The 21109-nt window shown below is 55.8% G+C and overlaps 1 protein-coding gene across 2 annotated transcripts in view; it reads right to left on the minus strand.

The window, feature by feature from the left end:
* The window catches only part of ELN (elastin), a 32143-nt gene extending 14722 nt beyond the window's left edge, over positions 1-17421 (minus strand). Inside the window, exons 1-16 of one of the 2 annotated variants that reach the window (XM_080677993.1) lie at positions 17038-17421; positions 11018-11104; positions 10093-10122; positions 9531-9563; positions 7438-7467; positions 6087-6122; positions 5551-5646; positions 5220-5297; positions 5070-5138; positions 4331-4378; positions 3359-3430; positions 3008-3037; positions 2397-2468; positions 1785-1826; positions 1333-1392; positions 1011-1058 (exon numbers count right to left, since the gene is read on the minus strand). In XM_080677993.1, coding sequence (XP_080534119.1) covers positions 1011-1058; positions 1333-1392; positions 1785-1826; positions 2397-2468; positions 3008-3037; positions 3359-3430; positions 4331-4378; positions 5070-5138; positions 5220-5297; positions 5551-5646; positions 6087-6122; positions 7438-7467; positions 9531-9563; positions 10093-10122; positions 11018-11104; positions 17038-17119 — 913 coding nt within the window. In that variant the 5' untranslated portion in view covers positions 17120-17421. The remainder of the gene's footprint in view (positions 1-1010; positions 1059-1332; positions 1393-1784; positions 1827-2396; positions 2469-3007; positions 3038-3358; positions 3431-4330; positions 4379-5069; positions 5139-5219; positions 5298-5550; positions 5647-6086; positions 6123-7437; positions 7468-9530; positions 9564-10092; positions 10123-11017; positions 11105-17037) is intronic. The other variant, XM_080677994.1, reaches the window with a different exon arrangement.
* Between the last annotated feature and the right edge of the window lie 3688 nt (positions 17422-21109).

Below are 21109 nucleotides of genomic sequence, written 5' to 3' on the forward strand. Positions count from 1 at the left end.
TCTCCTGCTCCCACATTCCACCCTTAGGGGCCTAGGGGGAGAGCCTATGGGGCCTCCTAGGGGCGGGCCTCCTAGGGGCAGGTCTCCAGCTCCATGCTGCCCTCCACATTTTCGCCCCCTTCGCTGGTGGACAGATGTTTTCTGTCCCACTATGGCTACACGAAGGGCTCCCCTGGCACTGGAGATGAAGGTGAGGACTTTAGCCTCAGTGATCTGACTCTGAACTGGGACTGCCTGGGACAGGGGGACAGATGCCCATTTTGCTCACAGCATGGGCACAGGGAAAGCCATGCCATGTCTGCTAGCCAAAAGATCATGAGCTTGAGGAGCCAGTTAAAATTTTTATAGTACACACTAAATTGATACTAAACTGTTAAATTTTTAAAATGCTTATTCTAACCACCATAGTACCCATTCCCTCTGCACGGGCTCCTTCTTCCTGTTTTAACCACATGGCAAACTCCACCTATATTTTAAGGCCTCAATCAAATGTCATTTTCTCTGAGAGGCCTTCCTGATTTCCTTCCCCCAGTAGAAATAATATCTCCCTCTTCTCGAGGCCCACAACAGTGCCTTCCAGCCTCCAGCAGAGCTCTTATCTGTTCCTGCCTGGTCTCTAGAATGGATAGGTAGAGGGAGTGAGGGAATGAGGGAGGGCGTGAGGGATATTTAGATGGGTGAGTGGGTGGATGGATGGATGAAAGAATGGAGGGAGGGAGGAGTGAATGGATGGAGGAATGAAGGGATAGATGGAGGAATGAAGGGATGGATGGAGGAATGAAGGGATGGATGGAGGAATGAAGGGATGGATGGATGGATGATGGAGAGAGGGATGGAGGGAAGAGTAGATGAATGGATGGAAGGAAGGAGGAATAAGTGGGGTTGAAAAAGTTGGACAAAGGCGGGTGGGCTGCCTTGGTTAGTTATCTGTGAGGCAGGCTCTCAGTGACAATAGGGATGGAGGGGTTGCGAGGCTGGGGCTAGCAGCTAGGGACTTCAGAGGTACTCACCATACTTTGCTGCTTTAGCTGCTGCTGCTGCAGCCTGGGGACCAACCCCTGGGGGAGGGGAAGGGGAGAGACTGAAAAATGTGGCCCTGCATCTCCAGACACCTCCATTCTAGCCCTAGGAGGACCACCTGTTCACATATGGGTGTAGGTGGGGGGCATCACAACCATCAGAGGCTGATAGAGCGGTCCCACCCAGGATCCTTCTTCCGGCTCAGACGGGGATCTGAGTGCAAGGTGAGCTGGCTTGATTTCTGGACAGATCATAGCCAGCCCCAGAGCCCTGGAGCCAGGGTGATCAGTGCCCCTTTGGCTGGCTCCTTACCTGTCCCCGTTGGGTACCCAGCCTTGGCCCCGGCACCTGCTGCTCCTCCAGGCCCATACCCTGTAAAACAGAGAGGCTCTGGGCATCCGTGCAGATCTCACTGCAGCTGCCCCCCTGCCCTACCCATTCATAGTCTCTACCATGTCGCCCCCAGTAGAGTTAAAACAAATTCAAAGATGTGTGGGGGATGGTAACTCCCACTGTACAGACTAAAACACTAAGGCTCAGGGAAGAGGCCGGTTCTCGCAAGTGTGAGGGCCAGGCTTGAGAACCAAGCTGTCTGAGTCCAAGTTCCATGTTCCTTCCTTAGGGAATTCTCTTTCCAAGACACCCCTCCCCCCCCTCCCCCCAGAGGGGTGCTCTCCCAGCCCTGGGCTGGGGCTGCAGCTCTCTTGCCAGGACCCTGAATCTGGAAAGTCGGAAGCCCACTGGTCTGGGAGGGCCTTACTCACCATAGGGCAGTTTCCCCGTGCTGTAGGGCAGTCCGTAGCCACCTGCGGGGAGGGGAGGGTAGGCTCAGGTGCTGCCCCAAAGTAGCCCCATGCCTTGCTGGGCTCCCACTACTGTGGTGGACAGATCTATTCCCACAGCTGCTGAGGCCTGAGACCCTCCCCAGGGTCATGAGCAGCCCACGGTTGCTCTCAGGAGAGCAGAAGCCCTGGGTGGAAGAGGGAGAGGGGGCACCCCACCAGCTCCCTAGAGTCTGAGTAGCTTCCTTACTTTCTTCCCCAACAAGAAACGGCTCATTGTGTGACGTTAGAGGGGTCTTTCCAACGATATAAGTGTTTCTTACCATCAACACCGATGGTTTCCTATCAGGGCTGTGGTCTCTGTGACTGTGTGTGCATGTGTGTGTGTACAGGTGTGCATGTGAGTGAGGCCAACACCTGCAGGATGGCTTCCCCATGCTTTTCTTTGCTGGTGACCAGAAGTGGGGTTCAGTACACAGGTTTCTTGACACCCCCCACAAGAGACACTGGTGACCAAAAATGTGCCCCCACAAGATGTCTCTTCAGTGGTGAGACCTGGTGAGAAGTGCCTCTTGAATCCTCCTTCTGACTTACCTGGCAGCTTGGGTGCCTTGATTGGGTACCCCAGTGGGACTCCAGGCTGCTGACCCCCAAAGGGTCCAACTCCTGTGAGAACAAGGAGAACAAAATCAGGTCCTAGCAACTTGAGCCAGCAGCTCCTGCTGAGCCTCCAGCCTCACTCCCCCTTTCTGCTCAGATAGAATGAACCCCACTGCATCCACAAACCATCCTGCCCAGAGGGCATTCCTGCCTACTGTCACAGATCAGCTGAGCCCTTCCAGTGCTGGGCCATTGCCTACAGAAAGCTGCAGAACTCTCCCCCTCCTGGGGCTTGGGCCACAGTTGGGACCTGCAGCCCTTGCAGCATTTGGCTCTGAATGGTAGGTTTTCTGGACTCATGTGGGTTGCTATACATGAGGGGTTGGACTGGGGAAGCAGAACTGTGATCGATACCACTTTGTCTGGAGCCAGTCCCTCTCCCTCTTCCACCCAGGGCTTCTGCTCTCCTGGAGCAATGGGCATGAGGGACATTGGACAGGCCTGATGGGATTCTGAATGCCCAGCCCCTCCCAGGGTGAGTGCCTCTCCTTGGCTAGATACCCTACTGGCCTGCCCACCCACCGGGGATTCTCGCCTTGTCTCACCTGGGATTCCAGCAAAAGCTCCCCCTGCACCTGCAATGACAAGGCGTCATCACTGTAGTCCACCATGGGTGCAGGGCTCCGAGGCACCTATGGCTGGTGCCAGGCAGCACAGAGGGCTGGATAGTGGCCAATTCTGCCCAGATTTCCAGGTTTATGCTGCCTCACACACACTTGGGATTTCTGAGAGGTGTTCTGTTCATCTCAGCCACCAGTACCAAGGCTGGAGCACAGGGGTGCCCACCCAGAGGGCCCTGAGCCCAGGCTCCCCAGCCCCACTCCTACTCCCCTCCATAGGGGCCTGAGGGTAGATACAGATTCCCACCATGGGTCCCCAGCCCACTGGTCACATACCTGGGGCCTTGGCCTTGACTCCTGTTCCAGTGGGAACCCCAGGGAGCACCCCTACACCTGGGAACCGAGCTCCTGCGAGAGCAAAGGGGGTCTGGCAGTGAGGGTGGGAAGGCAGGCCTAGAAGGCCCAACCTGGCTCCCACACCACCCCTGGGTCACGAAGTTGACCTCCTTCTGCACTGACTATCAGTGATGTCATAACTTATGTGGAATGGGGGCTGTTTGGTGCTGGCTTCTCTTCCCTGTCTGACTTGAAAGATCTGACTTTTAATGCCATTTCCTAGCTATATGACCTTGTGCCTCAGCTGGCCTTGTCTCTGAGCTGGGATGAATTTCCAGCCACCCTGTCCACCCTTACCAGAGAAGGCAGACAGTAAAAGCCAGCATGAAGTGGGAAGCCTGTGCCCACAACCAAGCACACAGCCATCTGCTGTGGCTGGGAACTCCACACTTGCCAGGGTCTGGCCCTCCCACCTCTCCTGTCTCCCTGGGACTGGGCCACCTGGGACAGAGGGAGGGACACTGTCAGCAAATCTCCCAGAGCAGCCCAAGTCTGGGCTTTTAGGGGAATTCAAGAGGTCACATGTTGGGTGGGGTGGCCAGGCCTGGCAGGGAGAGTAGGGTGAGAGGGCAGCTCTGAGGGTCTCCTACAGGGCGGATGCTCTGGGCTGGCTCCCTGGTGACTCATGGCTTTTGGGAATCAGCTGGCTACACTGGGGACTTGGTGTGTCCCCAGGGGCCCACCTCGGGCTGTAGCAATGATCTGGGTCAGGGCCTGGGGTCAGAGCTTGGTAGGATGAGGGGAAGCTGACTGGCCTTCATGGGGAAAGAAGACAGGGCCCCTGTGTCCCTTAGCCTGAGCTTTGATGCTCTGGTGGCCTCAGCTTACAGGGAGTTGAGGGGCCACCAAGAAGGCTGCCAGGAGATGGTCTCCATACTATAGGGAGGGTCCCCTTCTTCTCTGTGATTTTACCTGTGCCTGGGAGCACTCCACCTGGGTATACACCTGGTAGACCCACACCTGTGGCCAAAAGACAGAGGAGCCATGAGCAGCACCCTTGCCCCCAGCAACCCCTCCCTGGCCTTCCCTCCACAGCTCCAGGCTCACAAACCAGCCACCCCAGTGCCTGGCAAGGACAGCCAGGGACATGTGTTGTGGCCACAGCCTTCCTCCCCTGAGTTTCAGAAGTCATCTGCAAACCCTTCTATGCATGGATTTATCTTGTCTTCTGGAGCCTGTTTACATGGCCGGCCCAGCCCACCTCTGGGCTAACAGCTTCCAGATGTTCCTTCCCTGCTGTGTGGACTCAGGCAGGCCTTTGTTTAACCTGAAGTCACTTCCTCAAGGGCTTGGTGCAGAGGAATGAGCACCAGATGGGGAGTCAAAGCTCCGCTGGCCACCCTGGCTCCGCTGTGACCACCAAGGGCCCTCTGCACTGACTCTCCATGCTGAGCCTCAGTGTCCCCATCTGTCCCCTGATGTCTGCCACAAGCCTGTCTCTGAGGTCCCTTTTTGTTCCAAGATCCTGGAAGAAGGGCCCAGAAAGTGGGCTGGAGTCCCTCTTCCCATTTTGAACAGGGCCCCACATTTTGGGCCGGTCACTCTTCCCTGCCCCGCTGCAGCCAGGCCCCACCTGTCCCACCCAGTACAGAGGTGAGGGCCTCAGCCCCTCCCTGAACCTGTTGTCCAGCCCCAGGGACTCCACACTGACCCGGCACTTTCCCAGGCTTCCCTGCAGCTCCGACGCCGACTCCTGCTCCGGGCTGAGGCACCACTGCACCTGGCATGGAAGGGACCGTGTCAGAGTCGGGGTCACGAGCCTTCAGCCTTCACCTGGGCAACTCAGGGCTAGACACCATACCTGTAGACACTCCTAAGCCACCGACACCACCAAGCCCGCCGACACCACCAAGCCCGCCAACACCGCCAAGCCCAGCACCTACAGAGCCAGGAGTGGGAGAGGCGAGGAGTCATGCCAGGAGCAGTGGGAGGTGAGAGGGACCTGGTGCATGTGGAGAGCCCAGAGATGATATCTGATCATGCCACCACCTCACTTGGAGACTGGTTGCCTCCCTGAGCCCCAGTAAATTAGAGATGAGAATCCCGCCTGCCTCCCAGGAAATGTTCTTTGCAAAGTGTAGAGCCCACGGAGGCAAGAGGGTCTATGGCATGTCCCAAACCGTCACACTCACCAGCCTTGGCAGCAGCTTTATAGGCTGCAGCAGCGCCAGCCGCTCCGCCAGGCACGAGAGCCCCTGGGAAGGCGCCCCCGGGAAAGGCGCCGAGCCCTGTAGAGGGGAGGATAGGGTGAAGTCCTGAACCCACCCAGCCCTGCCCAGGAGGCACATTGAGAGGGCTCTCCTATTCTCTGCAGGACTTCCATGCCAAGCAGTGGCCTCTGCCCCCAGGACCAGGATCAATGACAAAACTGCGGGATCGCTTGGGATCAAACTTCCACACCCCCTCCTCCAGGAAGCCTTCCTGAAACCCTGCCCAGTTGAGCAACTCCTCTGGGCTCCACTGGCCCTGCAGCCTCTTGGCACTGCATTATACTAGCACTCAGGATGCAGTGGTTACTTCCTTGTGTCCTGGGCAGCTGCTTAGGGCAAGTGGTCTCAGCATCACCCTCACACCAGCGCCCAGGGCTGGCCTGGCCCACATACCAGACAGATTCTCTGGGCTTGGCTCTGGCCCCAAATGGGCATCTTGCTTGGGTGTCAATACTAACCTGCCCCAAGGCCACCTCCGGCGAGCCCTCCAGCACCTGCAGGGAGGAGACAGAGCCAGTGAGGAGAGGAGAGACTGGTGTGTGGGCATCATCCCTGGATCCTGGGTGGGAAGGGTCTCATGATGGGCAGGCAGGAACCAGGTAGGGCTGTGGTCAGTGTGCAGCCACTCAGGCCCCTAAGCTGGACTCAAGCCTTTGGTACTCAGGGCCTGATGCTGATAAAACAGCAGCTACCATTTAGTGACCAGCTACTATGTGCCATGTAGATGTAATTGCATTGACCACTCCCCTCCCCCCATAATGCACCTAGGCCAGGCCTAGCTTCCCCTAGAAGGCCTGCCAGCGAATGGGAGACTCAGCAGGGCTTTCTTTGAGGGTGGAAGCTGAGTAGAGTCTGTCAGCAAGACCTGACCCAGGCCAGGCCCTGCCCGGCTCCCACATTAGCCCCCACCCCAGACCTCTCTTCTACTTCCTTGCAGGTGTCTCCTGGCTCAGCCCATCCTCTCTCCCTTGTATCTGGAGACCCTCCAGTTCCCAGCATCTGTCTATGTGTCCATCCAGCCTTCCTGCAGTCCAGGAGCCTTCTCGAATTCGGACGGATGCTAAAATGTTTATGAGAAGTCAAATGGTCCCTCTGGCTCTCTCCTTCTCACATCTGGGCCCAATCGCTCCTTCTCCCCCTCCAGGAGACATTCCATGGCTTCGGCCAGGACTGATGGGCAATCAGGTTGGAGTTCACAAGCGTGCCGGGTTTGTTTCCAATTATGTGAGAATCTCTGCTGCAAGCACCAGTCTGGCTGCCTGGCTGCCAGGGTCCTGAGCCCAGGGAAGCCCTCTCTGGGGACTGACCCCAAACATGGGGAACTGCCAGGCCTGGAGAGTCTACCTTGCTTTCGCTGGGTGTGGTCTCCCTTCCCCTGACTATTTCCTACTTGTGTGAGTTGGCCCCATCTGAAACTCAGCCAGCCCCTCTGTAAGATGGGTCTCCATCTCTGGCTAGTCTCCCTTCCAGGCATGCCTGGTGTGGGTCAGGCCTGGCCTGGGGGCAGGGAGTTCACTTCCCAGCACTGTGGGCCCTGCCCCTCCCCAGCTCTGCCTGGGGCTTCTTTCAAGCCAGGCCTGTTTCCTGAGCTCCAACAGGGCTGGGACCTTTCCTGAGCACAGAGGGGCTGGAAGAGAAGATGGGAACTGAACAGGAAGTGAGAAGAGGCTGGGACAGGTGGGGTGAGAGCAGGCAACCTCTCTGGCGCCATCTGTCCTTTCCCACCCTCCTCCCTAGGTGCCTGGTCCCAAGGCCTCCCTCCAGCATGACCAGCCCCACTCCTGTTTGCCCTCCTTCCTTTGGACTCACCTGGTCCAAATGCCCCAAGGAGTCCAGCCCCTGAAAAGGAGGGAAGGAGGGGTGAGATGCTGGCCACAGCAGGGAGCCCAGGGGCCTGGCCAGCCCAACCCCCTCTCTTCCTGGAATCAGAGAGCCCTGGATTCAAATACTGCTACTCCTGCCGACTCCATGCGTGTAGGAGCAAGTCTCTTCACCTTTCTGAGACTCAGTTTCCCTACCTAGAAATGGTCATTGTGTCCCTGACCTTCCTGGGACCAGTAAGATCATGAGCAGAAAGCACCTAGTGTGTGCAGTACGCTAGGGTGTCCAGTGGGTGTGACCGGTTCCTTCCAGTCCTCTTGTGTGGGTGGCTGGCCTCCAGCTGGTGCTAAGGGTGTGGGTGTTGCTGGCTCCCAGCTGCCTGGTCCCCCACTGAGAGCCCAGGCAGGGCCAGCGTGCTGAGGCCCACATGGAGCAACTGCCAGGCCACCCACCCTCTACTTGCCAAGGGATTAATTGTTCCTAAGCATGACACACACTGTCCAAGCCCCGTTCCATCTTGCCTGGGCAGGCCCGGACATCCCCCTGGCCCGGATGGAAGCGAAGAACTGCCCGAGGGAAGGAGGGGGACTGTGGCTTTGACCTGGCTTTTGTAGTTGAGTACTGATGACCTCAGGGAGGTTGTGGGATCCAGCCCCTTTTCATCTGAAGGAGATACCCTGGCTTTTTTGGGGTCTACTCCTTCACCCTGCCCTGAAAGTACTTTCGGAAGTCTAAACTAAATCATTAATAAAAGCTTCACTTTAGTGACCACCCATTATGGGGCTCTATGCAGTTTTCTCAGTCTTCCCTCCTATGCTTAACACAACCTGCCATGTGTTCCCAATGAGATCAGCCAATCCCCCCTCTAGCTTTGCAGTCACAACCTCCACAATTTGGTTCTTCTTGGCTAAGCACGGACCTATTTCCACATCTTGGCTTATCTAGTCCTTCTCGACATTCTTTCTACCATCAAAGACCCTGTGAAGGTCCCTCCAAGGAGGCAGGATGCAGGTTCTGGCAGGATAAGCAGTGAATTCCCAGGGCTCCGGCCTTGTCGACCCCCAAATCCCAGGAAACCCCTTGCCCTGGCTTCCTGCCCTTCTGCCTCTCCCTGGCCCAGCCCAGCCCTGGTGTTTCACAACCCAGATGGGCTGGCAGGGAGGGGGAATGTGGGTCTTGCAGATTCATCTGCAATTGGATCATCCAGCAGCGGGTTTCATAAGAGCTGCTGGACACCCAAACTGTCCTGGAGCCTCGGACTTCAGAGCCAGGGAGACACAGGGCAGGGTGGGGGGTGCCAAGGCCACATGTGGAGTATCTCACACCAGTGGGGTCATACATCTGGACAGAGACACCATTTCCTCCACCTGCTCCTTATCCACCAGTGCTTCCTGGAGGGACACGCCCTCCCTCTTTCCTGGGGGTGTGTTCTTTGGAACTGGTGGTGGACCCTGGTGTCAGATTCGGCAGGGCCAGGACAATCTAGTCACATCTCCTTCCTGGAAAACTCCATGGTCTGGTCAGCCAGAAGGGGCCTGGGATCAAGAAGGATGCTCATCTGGGGCCAGGGTCAGGGTCCAACCTGGGGTTTAGTTTCGGACTTGGTCTGGAGTCAGGGTTCAACCTGGCACTAGGACAAGGGCTCAGATTGTCATCAAGGGTCAGGGATATAGAGGGTCTTGGCCTGGGGTTAGAGAGGGCTTGGTCTGAGTCAAGGGACCATCCACGTGGAGTCTGGAGCCTACCCTCTGTGCCTGAGTCCCAGAATGACATTCACATCATGGTGGCCTCTGGAACATCAACCCCTACCTTTGTCCTGAGCCCGAGGGCTGTTTCTGAGGCCATGTCATAGGGGACAGAGCAGCTGGGCACATAGGCACTTACAGAATAGATGCTGGACACTCCTCGCACAAGCTGCTGCCAGCTTCCTGTCCCTGGAGCCCTGTGGTCCGGCCCCAGCCTGCTCATACGGGGGACTGGTACCGCCCACCACTTCCTTCCTGCCTCTTGCCCTTGCTAGGTGGGCCTCCCCTCCCCTGCCCCCGGGCTCACTATCAGTGCCCTAAGACCTCAGGTCTCACCTGGCTTGGGTGGTTTGCCTCCAGGTCCCAGCCCTGGAGAAGGAAGAGATGGTAGTGAATGGGGAGCCCCAGCACCCCTGTCTTATTATTTATACCCTCAGGGCAAAGCAAGAGCACTGTGGGGTCTTACTCTCCAAGTCCTAAAAGGGCGGTCAGGGGCAGCCCTCCCTTCGGACAGGGAGCTGCTGGGAACCCAGTGTCTAGACGTCTGGCGGGAAGCCCAACTCCAGCCCTGATTTGTGGGTTTTACTCTCAGACTCAGTTTCTCAGCCTCTGAGGGAACAACGACACCGGCTCAGCCAGCATTTTAGGGGTGCTGTGGAGGATCAAAAGAAACGAGGGAGAAGGCTGGGGCCACCAGGGAGAAAGCCTGGGGGAGGGGCTTGGGATGCCAGTGGGTTCCAGTTCTCAGATAAGTCTCTCCCTAAGAGGCACTCGGTCTGTAAAACAAGGGACCCTTGATGCTTGGACTTTCTGGGGTTCTGAGGTTAAAGGACCTGTGTGGGCTAGAGTGACACTTAGACCCCATCAGTGAGGAAATAGATGTGGTTTCTGCACTCACCTCCTCCTCCCAGGCCTCCGAGACCAGTCCCTGAGGGGGTGGGGGGATGGGGGAGGAGAGAAAGAGAAACATCAGTGCCCCTGCCAGAAAGCCACCCTTCAACCCATGGCCAAATCCATCCCTTCCTAGCTACATGACCTCAGGCAAGCCTTCATTTTTGCGAACCTCAGTTTCCTCTTTTGTCTCATAGGGCCAATAGCCCTGTGCTAGTTTGTGTCTGAGCGTGTGCTGGTAGCTGCCCTCACTTCCATGTCAGTTCTGAACACTCAAATACTTTTTAAGTATCGAAAATATTACTTTGATCTTTCAATCTACTTTAAAACATTATGCTTTTTTCTAAATGGCATTGCTCCAACATTTTCCCCATTTTCTTTTGGTGGTGGTGGGGAGGGGTTCCCAGTCTCCACCTACACATGGTCATTGCTTTTATATTGTTTTTACTTGAAAAACACTTCACCATATTGCACAACGGATAACATATTCATACGTTTTAGTAACTGATAGTATTTCAGAATTTACTTAATCACACCCTCCAGTCAGGTGGGTTTCTTGTTTTACAGCTTTGCAAACACCACACCTATGAACCTCATTGCAGAGCATTCTTTTCCTCTTCTTTTCAATTATTTCCTCTAAATGGATTTCCAACGTGGGGTTAATGGTTGGAATACTGTGAATGGCAGGAGTGCGTGAAAGCACTCACTTTCCTAGATCCCTAAAGGCATTGTTTCATCTTTCAGAAGATTTATGCTCTTAAGAGTTGTAAAACGGTGTAACCTAAAAAGCTTTTTTAAGTAGCAGTGACTTGTGGGTCTTCTGTGGTAGGCATGGCAATGTTCTTCCCTTCTGCAATATCAAAATGTGCATGTCTCACGAATATACTCACAAGCTTCCTTTCCTGGGTATGGGGAAGCTTCATGTACATTACCTGGGAAAAAGCCTCCTCCGGGAAGTCCTCCGGGGACTCCTCCGGGAAGTCCTCCTGGAACTCCTCCAGGAATAGCTCCTGGGACCCCTGGAAGGAAGTAGGTAGAGTCCTCTATTAGCCAGAACTAATAAAAACATGATAACAATGTGATGATGATGATGATGATGTAAATCCACAAAGCAATTTTTGTTTTCGAAGCATTTTTTTTTTCCATTTATGCTCTGCAAAGTGGCCCTGCGAGGTGGGAAGGGCTAGGATTATTATTTTCATCTTAACAGATGTGAAATCAGGCTCACAGAAGTTGAGGGATGTGCCTGGGGTCACACAGCTGGAAAGAGATGGAGCCTGGGTTCAAACTCAGGCAATTCCTCTCCCTGGAGAGGGCCTGGCATGAGGCTGGGTCTGAGCGCCTTTCGATGGACAGCCAGCTGTCTCCAGCCCTGAGCAGCATGGGCCGGGGCCAGGGTGGTGGCGGAGCTGTAAGTAAGCGGTAAGGAAATGTGGCCCCTGCCAGTAACAATGCAGCCATTCCCACACTGATAGGACGGCGTGAGGTCAGCGTCCTCAGCCACTGGGCAACAGTGGATGGGTGGGGTTCTGGCTGCCTGACACAGGGCTGTCTTAGGAGGCGCCGGGCCCCAGAGGGGGACACCATGAATGAGCAAAGTGAATAGTTTCCTAAGGAAAAGCAAATTCACTGGCCAGGCCAGGGGCTGTCTGCCCAGCCAAGATCACGAGTTCAGTCCCCACCGCCGGGTGAAGCTCTCACTGGGGAATGCTGTGGTGCTGGGCCCAGACCCATGCCTGGTCATGGCAACAGATGATCCTGGTGCAGACCAGGCCCTAACTCCCCCACCACAGAATGGCCCAACCCTGACAAGCCGCCTTGCCAATGCCCCAGCCCAAGCCCCAGCCCCAGCACCACCCCACTGAAAAGGGCAGCATTGGGGGACAGTGTCGGTCAGTTCTGCAGTATGACCAGAGGCCTCATGGACAGACATCTGGCCTCTGTGGCCTGGTGATGCTGCACAGCTGGGTCTGTTGGCCCCAGGGCCCAGTCAGCCTCAGCCACAGCCCGGCAGGGTAGGGGATGCCAAGCTGTCACAACCACTCCGTGCCAAAGTCCTGGCGCCATCCCCCTCCCCCAGGGCCTGCAGTCCCCCAGGAACTGCAATCCAGGCCTAGAGCGTGCAAGCAATCTGGTCAAAGCCTCGGGGGCTCTAAGTGGTGGCCTAAGGAGGGTGGGCCGGCTGGGAATGAGTGCTTTGGTCCTGTCATGTGTTGCCAAGCACACACATGGCCTGTCTTGAGCCTTTGATGCCTTCCCTGGCTCTGGTCCCCAGCTCTGAGCACTGTTTCTTCTGTGCCCTCCCTGGTGCACCCCAGGCCTTTCTCTGCCTCGGCCTCTGTCCCTCCTATCCAGCTCCAGAGCGATGGCAGGAGCAGGGCGGGGGGTGGAGGGAACAAGGGGCTCAGGATGGACCCATCTGCCTCCACTCCTGGCTATGCCACATCTGTGTGACCTTGGGCAAGTCACTTAACCTCTCTGAGCCTCAGTTTCCTTTTCAGCCAGGTAGGGCTGATAACTGCTGCCTTGCAAAGTTGTTGCAACTTGTCAGCGGGTTCAAGTAAGGACCTGTCCTGCCCTGGACCTGGCACACAGTAATTGCTCAAACAAAAGATAGTGACCCCTCATCTCCACGTTGCTGCACAGCACACGGCTTGGGGTCAGGTAAACAGGATATGTCCAATAAATGATGTGTGAATTAGGTGGAGGGGAGGCAAGGATGCTGCCTGTGGGTCTGGGTTCATCCTGTTCTATCCCCAACCAACCTGGGGGTCTCCCACCTTGGGCCTGGCTGACCCCCTACTTCCTCTCTTGGGATTCTGCTCTCCCACACCCGCTTGTGACCAAGCCCCTCCTGGGCCTGCCAGCTCCTCCTCTGCTTCCTCTCTCCCCAGCACCTACCCATCTCCTCTTCCCAGTCCCCACCCCCATGATTCAAATCCCAACAGCATGTGCCAAACTCCGTGCCTGAACCATGACAGCCTGGGGAGCTGTGGATTTTGATCCCCATTTTGCACTGAGGAAATGGAGAACACTTAGTGGGTGTAAAGGGTACCCTGGCCTGCCTTCTCTCTTCAAGCGCAGGAGAGGGGAGAACATGATAGGACAGGAGGGCCTTCAAAAAGGCGGCAGTCACTGCTCATGCTTCAGTAGGTCATCTTCACTCCTTGGCCTGAGCAGTCCCTCCTGCCAGAAATGCCTTCTCCTCTCTCCAAGTCCTACCCTTCCACCAAGACTGAACTCAGATTCTCCCTCCTTCCTCCTCTCAGCCTTTGATTCTCATTGCTTAGCTGGCCCAAAGCAGCTGGCCGGCAGCACGCTTGTCATGTTTTATGTGGGTTTGAATGTTTCACCGGCTAGTCCAGGGTGAACTCGTCTCTTGCATCTTAGAGTCATGATCCTAGACTCTCAGGAATCATAATGGTCTTCGGGTCTGGGCTGAAGTTCCTTCTGCAAGCATCCCCTGGTGCTCCTGCTTGCACGCCTCCAGTGACAGGAAAATCACCACCTCTGAAGCTGTCAGCTCTACCTGCAGAGAGATCTCCCTCCTATCAATTTAGACTTTGCCCATCTATCTCTCTAATTCTGCCTCCCACGGCCCAGAGACCGAGGCTCACCTGTCATCCAAGGATAGCTCCTCAAACATTGACCTTTCTTTAAAGGTCTAACTCAAATGTCACTTCCGCTGTGAAGCCTTCCTCGGTTTCCTGCGACTCCTCCAGGCACCCCCAGCCTTAGTCCTGTCTGCTTTCTCCACCATTGAACTCTGCTCCCCACTAGACAAACCATGACATGAGTAGCAAGAGGGAAATTAAAGCTTATCAATGTGTCCTAATTACAAGGGTTGATCAGCTCAAGTTGGCAAATTCTGAATAAGAAGATACATCCTTCTAAAAGTTCACATTTCCACAGCCCTCTTACTTGATACATTCTTGGCATTTGTTTCATTGCTGGAGCCTCCCACTAGCCCTAGGAGATAGTGGGGCCGGGATGTTTCTCCCCATTTTTCAGCCAGGGAAACCAAGAGCCAGTGAAATTAAGTGCCTGGCCTGGGACCTATAGCTGAACCCAGTCACATGCAGGGCCTTCTGTCTGGGCCCTAGGCTCCAAGTTCAAAGATCTGGGAGAAGGTTGTTTAGGAGCAAGCAGTGAGCCAGCGGTCCTCGGTAGGGGCTTTGCCAAGCCCAAGTCCAGAGGGCCAGCCTGGGGAGCAGATAAGACCACACGAAGCTGTTTGTTGTTGGCATGGAGAAGGGCTGCCAAGGGCTTTTCAAAAACAATCTGTCCTCCAGTGGGTGACTCGATCCCTCGCTGGGCACGTGTGCCCTCCTGCCTTGGCCTTAGTGGACACAGAGAGCAGGATTAACCCCTGAGCCAGAGGTCCTTGGCCCTGGAGGCTCACTAAAGTCACCCTTGACAAGATCCCCATGTCAGGGTCCCTCCACAGACCAAATAAAGCAGGAATTCTTGGGTGGGACCTACACATCAGAATTGTTCCTAGTTCCCTGGGTAACTCCAATGTGCGGCTAGGGGTTGAACACCCCCTCTCCCCACCCCCACCCCCACCCCTACCCCCACCCCCCCAAAAAGAAAAGAAAGCCCCTCTTCCAAATTGTCCTCAGTTCTGGAATCAGAAAAAAAGTGATAATATTTCTGGGGGATGGGGAGATGCCTGATTTCTTCCCCCCCACCTCTCTCTTGGGAGTCTGAGACAGCTGGACCTCAAAGCTACTTTTGGCCCATCCTAACTGGGTCTAGACAACCCTTTGCATTACACAGTCATCCTGGGGAGCCTCTCCTCCTTGCCTCCACTGACAATGTGGTTCTTTGGATCTGGGGAACTCATGGGGTGACACTTTCTTGGGGTGGGGGAAGCTGGGCTCCCCCAGCGTAGCCAGAGTCCGATGGCTGTGTGTGTGTGTGTGTGTGTGTGTGTGTGTGTGTGTGTGTGTGTGTCTTCAGCCTCCCTATTGCTTGACCTCTCTAGATTTTGGTAGGCTCTGGGCACAAGCCCCTAAATACCTCATCAATTTACACAGCCCTTATTTGGAACCAGTGCTCCACCACCTGGGACAGAGCTGTGATTTATGTTTGCAAGGAAAGAACAAGGCCAGCTGAGCATTTCGCAGTGTCACTGAGGGGACAAGGAGAAGGTGCATGCTGCCCTAGGGCGTGCCCACCCTAGAGGGCTCAGTCCCAAGCCTGATCTTCCCCAAGTGTTGCCTGGCCCCTGGCCCCCGCCCCCTTATCCTTTGGCCCAGGGCAGAGAGCTGGCTGGTACTAAAGCCTCTGGGACTGCCTCAGCCTGTCTGAACCTCAAGTTCTCCATTCGTAAAGTGAAGACAGTAATTCTTAACTCTCCGGGTGAAGGTGATCCTGTGGGGATTAACTGCCTCGCTCTAGGCGGGAGCTCTGGGCAGGCAGGTAAGTGTTCAGGGCCCACACCTTGGAGAGGGGAGGCCCAGACAGGTCCAGAGCTGCTGCTCTCAGACAGCTGGGTGGCAGGTCCTCTGGGCTGTCTCGCTCCCCCCGCTGGGCTCCACCTGATGGCGCGCACGTCCCATAGCCCGGTTCAGGTCCAGGACCGATGACCTCTGTGCAGGAAGCTCCTGTTCCCAGCAGTGCTGGTCCAGAAAGTCAATCTCACGGAAACAGCTGCCACTCCTGCCCGGTCCCCCACTCCAGCCCTCCTGCCTGGCCCTGCTCCACCCTGTGCACCCCCGTGCTGGTCCCCACTGAAGGTCTGGTTCTCATGGCAAGGAAGACTCTTACAGGAACCTTACCCCACCCAGCGCACCCCACCAAATGCCTTGTGAACCTTCACTTCCCTTTTCCCAGAGCCAGGAGCACCGCGGCGGGTCACTCCCAGGGTCCCCAGGGTGTGTAGCCGCCCCACAGGGGTACCCTTGGGACCTGTGCAGGACACACCCTAGATGGTCCAGGACTGCCCTGAGGTCTACTCCAGTCTCTGCCATGGCCACACTCCCTCTACCAGGAGATGGACACTTTACCCAGCTTCCCTGTCCTCCCTTGTGTTACACACACACACACACACACACACACACACACACACACGCACACCTGGATACCAGATCTCCCATGTGTATAAGCTGTCAGGTGGCAGACTTTTGCATATGCCAACAGGCACTTTCACATACCCTACAACCTTCTCCCCCCACAACACACAAATACACACACACACATACACATACACATACACATACACCTGTCCAGGGATGAACTTGTGAACAGACATTTATCCCAGACACCTTCTCCACTATTTGATGTCATTTGGCATACACACCCATGCCCACCTGTGCAATAGCATGCAATACACTCATTCATGTATGCATGTGTACACATGTGCACACACACACACACATACTTCACACACACACTCAGAAGTCCCAGTCCTCACCAGGGACAGATCACAGTAGCAGCTTTCCAACCACAACCCCATGATCAACTAACCCTGACCTTCCGCAGAGGGGTTCCTGACTTCCCCGGGGACAAGGACCCTGCTGAAGTCACACAGTTCACTCTAGTTCAGGTTCCCTACCTGCAGGGCACGTGTGCCACTGACTGGGTCTGCAGGTGTGCAAACTGCAGGTGCCTGCAGACCCAATGGGAACGGTCCTTCCCCAGCATGCGTCCAACACCCCACCGGGAGAGCACTAGGGACGGAGCAGGGGGCCCTCCATCCACCCAGGGCAGCAGAACCTGGACACTCTGGGGACCACCCCAAATCGTGGGGTATCTATGTGACAGGTTCCCCTCAGCATGGGCTGGGTCCTGGGAAGGGCAGCTCCAAGGATCCAGTGACTTCCGGGCTCCTGCTGGGGAACCCCTGGAGGATGCTGGGGGTGAAGGGCACCCTCTCATCTATTAGCCCAGACACCTGGCTGGGAGGATGGAGGGCTGCGGGCGGCTCCAGGAACAGGGTGAGGCCTACCTCCAGGCTGCGAGGGGTGGATGATGGACAGCAGGAGCAGGAGGACTCCAGGCCACAGGGCTGTAGCTGTCGGACCCGCCATCTCAGGGAGAAATGCCCCAGCCTGCTCTCCGCGCCTCGTTTTATCCCCAAAGCGTAATTGCTGCCTCCTCGGCTGCGAGGGAAGAAGGGAGGGAGAGAGGGCGGGCAGGAGGGCCTGAGAAGGGGGAGGCCTGGGGGAGGGGGCCGCAGGGAGGGGGGCAATTACGAAAGGCCGGCTCACAATCCTCCCAGGCTGGGTCTGAGTGGACTGGACTGTGGGCTTTTTTCCTTAAAACACATAGTCGCTCACGCGTGCGCATACACACACACACACACACACACACACAGTTTTCCCCATCTCTCTCCCGCTTTCCCTCTGTGGCTGTTCTCTCACTGCTGGCTCTGTTCCCGCCAGAAAGTGTGAGGGGGGCCTCTGCCAGGACAGCCCTCGGGAGAGGAAGCAGGAGGGAGGGCCCTGCAGCCCGGCCAAAAATCCAGCCCTAGCCAAGTCCTGAGTGGCCAGGCCCCCGCCCCTCCGGCTGGGCCCCGGGCCCAGTGTGGGGACACAGGCCAGCTGTCCCGCGCCTCTGCCCCCACCCTGGCCCTCCAGACTTCCCCAACACCCCCAGACCTGGCCACAGACAGGCCCTGCTTAAATCTGGGGAAGTGGGGTTTTGGGCTGATCTGGGGGCTGGGGCCAGGGCCAGTGTCTACAGAGGTTGAGGTTGCTACAGGCAGAATGGCCTGGAAGGTAAAGTCATGTTATGGTTGTCCCCTGAGACACCTGGGGGACCCTGACATACTACACAGCTCCATTCTGCAGGGGCTAAGGTCACAACCTCCTGCCTGAAGCTGGGGGATGTGGGGGGTGGCGTGGGAGGGGTTGGCAGGTCTTTGATCCATGTCTGCAGAGGCCAAGGGGCTGCACCGGGGGAATGGCCTGGGAGTTAGGACCATGTTGGTGTTGTTTCCTGGGGCATCTGGGGGACACGTGGGAGACCCTGGCACACCACAGGGGTCCCATTTACATGGATCAAGGTCACAGTCCCACACGTAGGCTAGTGCAGGTCCAAGTGTCTGGCAAAGGTCAGTCTGGACCCCCAAGGTGCCCTGTGTGTGCACAGGGGTTTAGGAAGCCCTCCAAGACTGATAGGTGGCCCAGCCCCCCGTTTATCACTTGGCCCCCACCTGTCCCAACACTAAGCACTGGAGCACCCAGACCAGACACAGGAGCTTCCAGATTGCTGGTTCTCTCCCTGCCCCAGAACACCCAGGACTGACATTCCTCGGGTGGCCAGGAGGGGGCGACCCTGCGCTGAAACAGCTGGGACCAGCATTTCCAGAAGGACTGGGACTGTTCCTGCCTAACTGGGCAAAATGAGGACCCTGGGGATTGGGGGGACAGGAGTGTGTGGGGGGGGCGGGGTAGGGAGGATTTGAGAGCCAGAGGGTAGGAGAGGGGCTCTGGTACTTGCCCTCATCAGCCTGGAGGGGAAAAGTTGAGGTCACAAAGTCTGAGAGCTTCTCCCCATCTTCCCTCGCTCAGGTGGAGAGTGAGGGGCGGACACAACCACAGCTTCCAGGGAAGGAGGTAAACGACCCCCCCTCCAGTTGGAGCGCCCCAGCAGTCTGCAGGGCACCAGGGGTGGCCAAGAGTGGAGATGCCAGAGGCAGGCACTGGGCTCCGGGGGGACCTAAGCCTCAAATCTGGCTCTAGCACTTCCTAGTGGACGGCTCACCTCTTCATAGAGCTTCAGTTTCCTCACATGTCAAATGGTTATTAATATGGCTACCTAGGAGGGCTATTGCAAAGATAAATAAAATGTGATCATATCTTTCTGTACTGTGCCTGTTAGATCCCACATGCTCTGTACTCACCTGATGCTAGTCCTGGTAATAATGCCACCGTTACTACCACAGGTTCTGCAAGCACCACTCCTGTCTGTAGAATAACTACTGGGCTGGCTCTCCGCTGGGCCACCTCGGGACCCTGGGCCATCCCTTCCTCTTCCTGCTCTCAGGTGGTGGCGCTCCAGGAGTTTGGAAGGGGTGGCTGTGCCAGAAGAATTGTCTTGCAGCTGTGTTGGCACAACAAATGTGCAGCTCTTACTTCCAGGGTGTGTTATTTGGGGGTGCTTTGGGGGTAGCTGATGGAGATTATGCGTCTTTGGGGAGGTAGGGGCTGCTTAGGGTCAGGGCCTGAGGTTCAGTGCTGGGACGTGCCCGCTGGTGGGGAGACCAGAAGGTGCCTCTGTATGCTTGCCCCTTCCCAGGAGGGGGAAGGATGGGGTGCTGGTGAGGAGCTGGGCCCCACTCTTTTCAGGGCAATGACGTGGGCAGGAACCGGCTTTCAGACTTACAAACCGCAGTCTGCTCAGAGTCTTTATTAATTCCAGGACCGGGAGAGAAGCTGGAGCCAGCTGGAGAGAGCTTGCTGTGGGGGGATCCAGGAGAGGTGTGGAGGGGCGCTTGCAGGCATAGACTTGAGGCTGCTGGGCCAGGCCTCTCTCTGCAGGACCAGGGCCCTGTCTCCCCCCCACCCCACACACACACCTGTGTTCCCTCCTCTTCTTAGCATCCCATGCTCACTGCAGGAGCTCCATGAACTCATATCCAACAAGGCTCTGTGCACCTCCAAAGGGGAGCCTCAGTTCAGAATCCAATCCATTAATTGGATTATCCAGTGCAATTTAGCCAAATGCATTCAATACATATTGTAAGGCCTAGGGGTTACAGTTATCACACAACTTCCATTCATTCATTCACTCATACATTCAAGAAAGCCAACAGTCCGCAGCTGCTCTGTGCCACCTCCCTGCATAGCTACAAGGATTAAATAAGGTCATGAACTTCCCACAGAGGGCTCACCAAATGCTGGGTAAGCCTGGCTTCACCATTATCCTTGACAAACCACATCTGCTGGGCATCCAGGTGAGTCACTGACAGGCCATCTCTGTCCTCAGCCCCTCCAGGTTCACCCCTTTAGGAAGAACAGAGCCGCCAGCTTCCACACAGTTCTGTGCATGCCATTGCTTTGCTCAGAAACCCTTAGTTGCCTTGCGGATAAAGTCCAGAATTATGAGAATGGCCTTCAAGGCTTTTGCCCTACCAGCTCAACTTCTCTGTCACTCTCCTTCCCCCTGGCCAGCCAGCCTCCCTTCTGGTTGATGCAGCTGCTCCCAGCTGCCAGGCTTGTCCTAGAGGCTGGACACTAGACCATTGTTGCCGACATTCCCTGGTCTCAGCTTCCCTCTCTGCAGGTCTGTGCCCTCAGCATCCTTGCCCCTTGGATCTCTATGAGGGTCCATAGGTACTCAGTACTTCATCTTATCTCCTACTGGCCTGGCCATCCTCTAGTGGAGCTAGCTAGAGGATGGAATCATTCTGTCTCCTCTGTCGTCCAAGAGTGTCCGATAATAAGCAAAGATGTGCTCTTCAGGAGATGGGGACAGACCTCCAGAATGCTGGGGTGCAGTTTTTGTTTTTTCCCTTATCCACTGAGTGCAGATGTTCTGTCTGCATGAAACCTTGAACCAGAGAGAGAGATCAACGTGGACTGCCTGGGTAGTCTGGGAAGAGCTTGGAGTCAGCCAGACCCAGGACTCTGCTATATTCCCTATAAGGTGAAAGTCTCTGCTATCAGTCATTTACACCTCTGTGTGAGGGAGGGAGGAACGTGATTTTCTCATATGGACCTAAGTGAGGTTTTCCACAGAAAAGAATGTGGATTGGGTAGCCTGGGTTCAAGAGTAGATACTCCAAGAGAGAAGCAGCAGCAAGGTAAAGTGAAGGATCCTTTCACACCTTCCCCCAACCACCTGCCCTCATCCCTGAGACCCAGCTGCAGACATTAAGAAGATGGCCAGAACCTTCTCATCCTCTGATTTAAAATTTTCTAGTAGTCATATAACATAAAAAGACACATAAAATTAATTTTAGCAATAAGTTATATTTAATCCAATAATCTAAAGTACTATCATTTGAACATGTCATTGATAGGAAAAATATTAATAAGATGTTTTGTGTTTGTTTTGTACTCCCTTAGAACACA

Source organism: Plecotus auritus (assembly GCF_963455305.1).
Source record: "Plecotus auritus genome assembly, chromosome: 7".
NCBI lineage: Eukaryota > Metazoa > Chordata > Mammalia > Chiroptera > Vespertilionidae > Plecotus > Plecotus auritus.